The sequence below is a fragment of the Coturnix japonica genome, chromosome 3 (assembly GCF_001577835.2).
Source record: "Coturnix japonica isolate 7356 chromosome 3, Coturnix japonica 2.1, whole genome shotgun sequence".
Taxonomy (NCBI): domain Eukaryota; kingdom Metazoa; phylum Chordata; class Aves; order Galliformes; family Phasianidae; genus Coturnix; species Coturnix japonica.
The window spans coordinates 99,279,479-99,289,111 of NC_029518.1; the positions used below are offsets into that span (position 1 = coordinate 99,279,479).

The 9,633-nt window shown below is 42.6% G+C and overlaps 1 protein-coding gene across 1 annotated transcript in view; it reads left to right on the forward strand.

Moving 5' to 3' along the window:
* The first annotated feature begins 2,755 nt into the window (after nt 1–2,755).
* Nucleotides 2,756–9,633, forward strand: part of CDC5L (cell division cycle 5 like) — a 27,779-nt gene continuing 20,901 nt past the window's right edge. Inside the window, 9 exon segments of the mRNA XM_015859938.1 lie at nt 2,756–2,988; nt 3,745–3,906; nt 4,633–4,760; nt 5,429–5,528; nt 5,786–6,004; nt 6,875–7,019; nt 8,018–8,211; nt 9,116–9,138; nt 9,141–9,200. Of these exon segments, the coding sequence (XP_015715424.1) occupies nt 2,771–2,988; nt 3,745–3,906; nt 4,633–4,760; nt 5,429–5,528; nt 5,786–6,004; nt 6,875–7,019; nt 8,018–8,211; nt 9,116–9,138; nt 9,141–9,200 (1,249 nt within the window). The 5' untranslated portion in view covers nt 2,756–2,770.

A 9,633-nucleotide genomic window follows, 5' to 3' on the forward strand; every position in this document is an offset into this window, starting at 1 on the left:
AGCCATTACTAGATCAGGTTGCCCAGGGCCCCCGTCCAACCTCGTCTTGAACACCTCCAAGGACAGGGCATCCACAACCTCCCTGGGCAGCCTGTTCCAGGCGCTAACACTACCTCCTAGTGAAGAACTTCCCCCTAACACCAACCTAAATCTTCCCTCTTTTAACTTAAAACCTGTGGGGATACAAGAAAAGCTGTTCAGAGCAGCAGCTGTGGAGCAAGATAAACAGCATGGAGATCAAAGGAACACTTCTGGAAGGAGAAGAGTCTCACACTTCTGATTGGATATGTTGCTGCATGAGACCAGTTGAAAAAGTCGTTTTTGTAGAAATGCTTTGTTAACATGAAGGTGTTTTGCAGAAGGTTGGTAAAGGCTGCGGATGGGGAAAGTTAGAAGAAATAACAACGTGTGAAAGTCTATCAGGGGATGTTGAGAACTCGTAATAAACGATTTGGATCGTTCACATCTGAGTCTGTGCCTGAGACGCTGCAAAAACCATTTCCCCTAGTCCCTGCCCTATTATCAGCCTTTCGAAGAGTTTACTCCCCTCCTGGGGTGTAAGTTTCCCCTTCAGGTATTGAAAGGCTGCAACTGAGAGTCACCCCGCAACCTTCTCTTCTCCAGGCTGAACAAACCCCAACTCACCTCAGCCTGTCCTACATAGGGGAGGTGCTCCAGTCCCTCTGATGATATTTTGTGGCCTCTCCTCTGGGACCCTTTCCAACAATCTCCATGTCCTTTTTGTACTGAGGGCCTCTAACCATGTGACACAGTACAAAAAACAGATGGGGCTACACAAGAGCAGAGTAGACGAGGGACTATCACCTCCCTATCGCCTGCTGACCACCCCTCTCTGATGGAGGCCACAGGATCCCTTTTGCGTTTCCGGGCTGCCAGAGCGCACTGCTGCGGACTCACTTGTTGAGTCTCTCGTCCATCAGGACCCCCAGTCCAGTTCAGTCAGCACTGAACACCGTTGTAAATAGGTGAATAGTTGACAGGAGGCAGCAGTCAGCACTGAACACCATTGTAAATAGGTGAATAGCTGACAGTATGACGTTATCGTTCCAGGCCCCGCTTCCACCCTGAGGTAACTCACCTCAGGAGGCTGATTTTGCAGCGATGCGCACACACGCGCTCCCTCCCCGATCTATGGGGTCTCTATGGGGATCTATGGGGTCTCTATGGGGATCTATGGGGTCTACGGGATCTCTGTGGGGATCTATGGGGTCTACTGGGCAACCTGATCTAGTAAATGAGTATATTTGGTGGCCCTGCTAGGCAGGTGGGTTGGAACTACATGATCCTTGAGGTCCCTTCTAACCCGGGTCATTCTGTGATTCTGCAGAGTAATGAAGGTGACTGTGATCTCACCGTCTGCAGCCCGTCTTTCAGGAAAACAACAAAACACAACTCCCTTGCTCTCATTTTTGCCATCACCTGCTTTCAGAACTGCTGATGGTTGTGAGAATGGGAGCAATAGCACATTTCAAGGGTGTGAAAATTTGTTATTAGATGTTCAGAGCAGAGGGAGGTACCCTGACACAGTACACAGTCTTCTGCAAGCATCAAACTTATACATGGTTCCAGAAAGCAAGGAGAAGAATGAGTGGAAGATAAACATACTATGTGCTACTGTGGGTTTTGGGATTTGCTTTTCAGCATGTAACATTTGAAACACTGAGGTGATATATTCCAAGGTAGACAAAGTACCTTTGTTTTTGTGATGTGTATGTAACAGCGTATTCAGTTCACAGGATCACAGAATTATCAAGGTTGGAAAAGACCTACAAGATCATCTAGTCCAACCATTACCAATATTTCCCAGCTAAATCATATTCCTCAACATCTTGAACACTTCCATGGTCGGTGACTCCACCAACAGTCCCTGGTCAGTGCATTCCATGCCCTGACTACCTTTATGGAACAGTAATATCTCCTAATGTTCAGCCTGAATTCCCCTCGGCGCCAGCTATTAAAACATTCCCTCTAGTTCTATCACTGATTAGAGAAGAGGCCAACCCCCAGCTCACTACAACCTCCCTTCAGGAAGTTATAGAGAGCTATAAGGTCTCCCCTGAGCCTCCTCTTCTCCAGGCTGAACAATCACAGCTCCCTCAGCCGCTCCTCATAAGGCCTGTGCTCCAGACCCCTCACCAGCTTTGTAGCCCTCCTCATTCAGTTGAATGAACCCATGCCATAAAAAAGTAATATTATAGTATTATTTAAAAGAAGCCACCCAGAGGCATCTATTTTTATTTCAACGTTACCAAACTGTCAAACACATCACTCCCTCTTTACGTGTTACTCAAGCAAGATATATGGAGCCTTTAAAAAATGCATAAGAGAACACTGAAAGCAGTCATTGCAGAAGTCTTGTGAAGTAGGCCACAGTGACCAGCCCTCATCTTTTTCATGCCTTCCCTTGTGACTGATTTTAGTGGTCTCTGGAATGCAAATCCTCACGTATGCATCCTCATCCTCAAGTTGCGCCAGGGCAAGTTTAGGTTGGATATTAGGAAGAACTTCTTTACAAAAAGGGTAGTTAGGTAGTGGAATAGGCTAAACATGGTGGTTGAATCGCCATCCCTGGTTGTGTTTAAGAGCCGTTTGGATGTGGTGCTCAGGGATATGATTTAGTGTAGGGTTTTTAGAGTTAGGGTACTGGTTAGGCTGCGGTTGGACTTGATGATCTTCAAGGTCTTTTCCAACCTGGGTAATTCTATGATTCTATGTATGTGGAATTAGAATGTGTAGAAGGAGTGAGGCTATGCTGTTCCAATTGGGCAGCCCATTAGATGAAACCCTTTGTCTTTTGAGCTCAAACTTGCCATTTTGCCGGTTGTCATTCTTTATAACAACATACATTATTTTTTGTTCAAAGGATGAAATTCTGAAAGCAGCTGTGATGAAATATGGCAAAAACCAGTGGTCTCGTATCGCTTCCCTACTGCATCGGAAATCAGCAAAGCAGTGCAAAGCCAGATGGTAAGTGAGGAATGTCATGAGTGGGAAAACGAGATTCATAATTAGTGGCTATTTAGAAGTAACTGCAGATGAATTTTATGTCTGCAGAGAAACAATAGTTTTGAGATTGATTGGCTTCTTCTATTGTGAATAATACAAATTCCTGTTGATTGAAAGTAATAGCACAATAAAGGTGTGGAACTCTTGGAGGAGGTCCAGAAGAGGCCTCTAAGATGGTTAGAGGGCTGGAGCACCTCTCCTGTGAGGAAAGGTTGAGGGAACTGGCTTTGTTTAGCTTAGAGAAGAGAAGGCTGCGGGGAGATCTCATTGTGGTCTTGCAGTAATTGAAGGGAGCGTATAAACAGGAGGGGGAATGGCTGTTTGTGAGGGTGGGCAGTGATAGGACAAGGGGGAATGGTTTGAAACTGAGACAGGGCAGCTTTAGATTGGATCATAGGGGGAAGTTTCACACAGAGGTGGCGATGCACTGGAACAGGTTGCCCAAGGAGGCTGTGGATGCCCCATCCCTGCAGGCATTCAAGGCCAGGCTGGATGTGGCTCTGGGCAGCCTGGGCTGCTGGTTGGTGACCCTGCACACAGCAGGGGGTTGGGACTGGATGAGTATCATGGGCCTTTTCAACCCAGGCCATTCTATGATTCTCTGATTCTATGAAATCTCATTGTAATGATTTGAGAAAACACTACACTGAATTAGTTAAGACATTCTGATAAATTAGTTGGAGCTATCTCTCTTAATGGTTTCTCACTTTCCAACAGGTACGAATGGTTAGATCCAAGCATCAAAAAGACAGAGTGGTCACGAGAAGAAGAAGAGAAGCTGCTGCACCTGGCCAAGCTAATGCCAACCCAGTGGAGAACCATCGCCCCGATTATTGGGAGAACAGCTGCGCAGTGTTTGGAGCACTATGAATTTCTGCTGTGAGTTATTGCTTTACTAGAGATGCACAGCTGGAAAATTTGCACTACTGGTTGTATTGATGCATCGTTCCCTTCTCCCCTTATGCTGAAGAATGATGGTTTCTAGTAGACTGAGTCTTTTCATTAGCACGTCCTTAAGAACTGTTTCTTTATTGTTGATGTGCTTAACATGAAAAAAGAAGCACATGGAACTCAAGGGAATGGGCTTTAATAGAGTATTATCAGGGCTGACACACTTTCTGAGCTTCAATTTTAGGTTCATGTGGTTGTTATTTGTCCTGATAAGCATGAATGAGTACCTGAGAGAGAAGATGAAAACAAACAGCAGACAATGCATGCTGTTGTAATGACTGAATGTGCAGCCATCATTTCTGTGTGCTGCAGAGGGTTTCTTTGGGCCATGAGAAGAGCAGGAAAAGTTGTTCTCCCTTGTGAACTTCTTTAATGATTGAGTTCTCTGCCATCAGCTTTGTCAGTGTTACACTTTCTCTAATATTTTATTGTTATGTTATGTTTTTTTTTTTTTTCTTATCTGATTTAACATCTGAATGTATCATGTTCATAAATCTTTTCTACAGTTAAGAATTATATGGTAAGTGTAATGCATGATACATGGTACAAGCTTACTGGTTTGATCCATGTGTAAGGAGGTTTGAGGAAGGGGTGTTTGTTATGCACCTGCAGGAGTACAAAGCCCATTGTAACATGCACGCATTGCACTTTCAGGGACAAAGCTGCTCAGAGAGACAATGAGGAAGAAACTGCTGATGATCCCCGGAAACTTAAACCTGGAGAAATTGATCCAAATCCAGAAACCAAACCTGCCAGGCCAGATCCTATTGATATGGATGAAGGTAAGATAGGAATTTGTTTACTGTTTTTGACACCTTAATTATGTGTCTGGACAATTGGTTGAATTTTTATCATTTTCTCCTCCTCTGTAGGTTCCTGACTTTCTCATTTATTTTAGTCATCTTGACTGGTGCTTCATCTCTTTGACAAATGCCCTGTTGGGGGTTATTATTCATTCTGTATATTCATCTTTTTCCTTGCATCTTTGTTCCATCCCCACTGAAGCACAAAACAACACAGCTTTTTTCCTGGCACTTTAGTGTTAGGAGCTAAGAATTGCACATCGGTAAGACTCCACGAACAGTCAGAGGTTCAATAGTGTGGCACTCATAGATCTGAATGTAAACAGAACGTGTTAACCAACACAGTGCTGTCGAATCTATCTGCAGTTAAAGTAATTTCAACAGTGCAATCAGTTTGCGTCTTTCTATATATTGATTTTCTATTAGTTTCTTTTTAGCAGGAGGCATTTTTACTTGAAAACTTTGTTTCATCTGCCTGTTTAGAAAATATATTGGAGCAGCTTAGAGAAAAGTAAAGTTTAGTGATCAAAAATCCTGTGACAACACTGATTCAGTTTTTAAAGACTGCTAATCTTAATGTCACTTCTTCTCATTACTGCTGTGCTTAAGAGCAAAAATAACAGCTGTATTTATCTGTGCTGTTGCAGATGAACTTGAAATGCTGTCTGAAGCTAGAGCTCGTCTGGCTAATACACAGGGAAAAAAGGCAAAAAGAAAAGCAAGAGAGAAGCAGCTGGAAGAAGCTAGGTAAGCATGTGCTTAGTTTTAGAGACTGGGACTTCTTCCATGGACTCTGGAGCATATGGAATGTATAAATTCAGGCACAGGCTTAAGTCTTTGTAGAATTGGACATTTTGATAGTTACCTATGACAAGTTAATTCCTATTGTATAAATATATGCAGCCCTATCACAGCAGCAATTGATTAAATAGTCCCAGGTCTTCAGCTACAGGAGCCACCTATAGATGGGCACTACAAATCACACAGTATTACTGTCTGTTTAGGCGGCTTGCTGCCCTCCAGAAAAGACGAGAACTTCGAGCTGCTGGGATAGAGATACAGAAAAAAAGGAAAAAGAAGAGGGGCGTGGATTACAATGCAGAAATCCCATTTGAAAAGAAGCCTGCACCTGGTTTTTATGATACATCAGAGGAAAACTACCAGATTCTGGATGCAGATTTCAGAAAGCTACGTCAGCAAGACCTGGATGGAGAATTAAGATCGTAAGTATGTGTTATGCTATGGGAGGGAACAGTGTGTTGGAAAACAAGCAGTTAAACAAAAACCAGGTGTGCATACATTTGTGTGCTCATTTTTTTGTGTGTATGTATATGCTTGAATATATATTTTTAAGATAAATTTAAAAATAAATCAGTATATACCATAATATTTATTATATATAAGCATATATTTATCAGATATAAACAAAATATAACAAGTAAATGTGCAAGTACTTAAGCAACATTTATCTGTTTATATAAATAAAAACATATGAATGCAGATATGATCAACACACATGTATATATAAACATATAAATAGAAGTCATAAAATAATATAATTAAATAATAAATACTAAGTATGAACAATAATTTAATAATAATGATAAGTAATTCATTAGTTTCATGAAGCTTCTGAAATACTGTGTAGGTAAATGTTGTATTTTCCATGGGACAGACATAGTGCAGGTTGCTTCTGCCTTTCTGACATATCTGGTTGACCTTGTTGACATGAAAATCAAAGTTATTAACACATCTGTGCTCTTTGAATGGAAATTCTTGAGTTTGTTAAAGCTCATTTTACTTTGGCTTGTAATATTTGGAATCCTTTCTCAAAGTCCAAACATTAGTGCTACTTACAGGAGAAACTTCTGTTTGTTGCAATATTACTTTTGATGCAATTTGAGTAAGGCTGCTTTCTTGTAGGTTCTGCTGCAGGATCTGTAGAGCATATCTAATTGCTTTACTTCTACACAAATCATTTCATTCCTCCTGACTCATGCTTCATTTAAGTGTATTTTGTTAGGGTAGAGCTTTGTTGTTATTGCTTTTGTTTTGTAACTGCTCTAAAATGATCCTTTTGTCTGTAATAACAGTGAAAGGGAGGGAAGAGAGCGCAAAAAGGACAAACAACACATGAAACGAAAGAAAGAATCAGACTTGCCTTCAGCTATTCTGCAGACCAGCGGGGTGTCAGAGTTTACAAAGAAAAGAAGTAAACTAGTGCTTCCAGCACCTCAGGTAAACAGTGCATTGAATCATAGAATCAGAGGATGGCTTGGGTTAGAAGGGACCTCAGGGATCACAAAGCTCCAACCCTCCACCACAGGCAGGGCCACCAACCTCCACACTGAATACCAGCTCAAGCTGCCCAGGGCCCAATCCAGCCTGACCTTAGACACCTCCAGGGATGGATGGGGCATCTACAGCCTCTCTGGGCAGCTGTTCCAGCACCTCACCACTCTCATAGTAAAGAACTTCCCCTGACATCCAACCTAAATCTTCCTTCCTTCAACTTCATACCAGTTCCCCTTGTTATGCTGTTATCCCCTTTCAAAGAATTGACTTCCCTCCTGTTTATAGGCTCCCTTTAGGTACTGGAAGGCTGCAGTGATGTCACCCCTCAGCCTTCTCCAGGCTGAACAAACTCAGCTCCCTCAGCTTGTCTTCATAGCACAGGTGCTCCAGCCCCCTGATCATCTTTGTGGCACTCCTCTGGACCCTCTCTCACAGCTCCCTGTCCTTTTTATATTGGGCGCCCCCAACCTGGACACAGTACCTTGCTCAATAAACCACTTAAAAGTCCAAAGCCAAACAGCAATTTCTGTTCTCTCAAGTCAGTCTTGTAGTAATATTTCCTTATTATGCCTTAAGATTTTCTCTTTACTGGAAGGCATAAGTAGACCAGAAGCAATAGGTCTACCTAAGGACACTGTTCCTGGGCTGATTTTTAAAGTAGAGTTGCTGGGAAATGTCTGAAGGAGATACATTTCCCTGTTGTGTGTTTGAGCCTTCTGCATCAGGGGGATGGGATATACCTTGTGACAGCAGTATTTTAGAAACATGACATTTTCTTATCTGTTTTCAACATGTATGTGGCACTAATGCAGTGTAGGAGTAATGGAAGGGAGTAATAGTGTGAGAGCATTATTAAAACAAATGGGGAGTACCTCCTGACATGCAATATGGATTTTGTTTTTCTAAAGATAACGCTTTGTTTCATTGTTTTCCTTTCAAAGATATCTGATATAGAACTAGAAGAAGTTGTTAAAGTAGGCCAGGCGAGTGAGATTGCACGCCAGACTGCTGAGGAATCTGGAATTACAAACTCAGCCTCCAGCACTCTTCTGTCTGAATATAGTGTGACCAACAGCAGCATAGCCCTGAGGACTCCCAAAACTCCGGCAGCGCAAGACAGGATCCTGCAGGTATGGTTTAAATGCACAGATTGCACTTCTGTGGTGATCAACTGAATAAAAGGGAAAGTAGCATGAAAGCATTTCTTAGACTTTGTGTGTTCCTGGGGTTTGAGCTGCTACACACTCTGCAGGATGCAATGAAAGGCATGGATGCAGATCTTCTCCTGTCTGATCAGCTGTTACCATTTTTAGCATTAATCATATGATAGCCTGGGTTGCAAAGACCCACAGTTCTCATCCAGTTTCAATCCCTTGCCATGTGCAGGGTCACCAACCAGCAGCCCAGGCTGCCCAGAGCCACATCCAGCCTGGCCTTGAATGCCTGCAGGGATGGGGCATCCACAGCCTCCTTGGGCAACCTTTTCCATATTAGCGTCATCCAACCTTTGTGGGAAAACCTTCTCCTGATATCTAACCTAAACCTCCCCTGTCTCAGTTCATTCCCCTTTGTCCTGATTCATTACCTCAGCTTATTTTTGGTGTGCCTTAATTCTTTATGGTGACAGGCAAAGTTAGAAGTGTGAGGGGGAAATATCTTTGAAGTGCAGTTTAGGTGACCTTAGGCCTTCATTGATGTGAACTTTCACAGTATTAGTGTGATATTTCTTTGGAATCTGTAGCATCTTTAAGATAACTGATGAATCCTTTCAATATATGGAGTCTAGCAAACCAAAATGGAAATGCAAATTAAAATCCCTTTCAGCAGAATAGTACGGTTTGTTAATATCCAGTTTACCAGTGTAATAGAAGTGCTAAACATTTTCTACAAATTGATTTGATATTCAAATAACTCCAGTTATTCTTCCATCGCTAGTAAGAAGATGTCTGTTAATATATCATGTGAAGTGTGAGCTCTGAAAGGCCCATTAACGCAAAAATAAGGAGCGACTACAAATGTCTTGTGTGGTTTACAGGAAGCACAGAATCTATGGCTCTCACGAATGTGATACGCCGCTGAAAGGAGGGCTTAACACCCCCCTGCATGAAAGTGACTTCTCAAGGGGTAAACCCCTGCAGAGGCAGGTTTGTTTCAGCACTCGCACAAATACAGTTGTGTTTCCACACCATTAGGTAAAGCAAACTCTTCTTCCAGTGGGTGCTTGGCTGAGCATGTGTCATATGGGGATGGGGAATGCTGTCTATGTGAAGTAACAGATCAGTACTTCAAAACAAATTTCAACATTCTTTTATTTCAAGCAGACGTTGAACAACTTTTTAATTTTCTGCTTTTGCAAACTCAGCCACGTTATCTTCATTGGTATTTCTACTGTGTGCAACTCATAGAATTGCAGAATCACATCATGGCTGGGTTGAAAAGAACCAATGAGATGCTCATCCAATCCCAACCCCCTGCTTGTGTGCAGGGTCACCATACCAGCAGCACACAGGCTGCCCAGAGCCACATCCAGCCTGGCCTTGAATGCCTGCAGGGATGG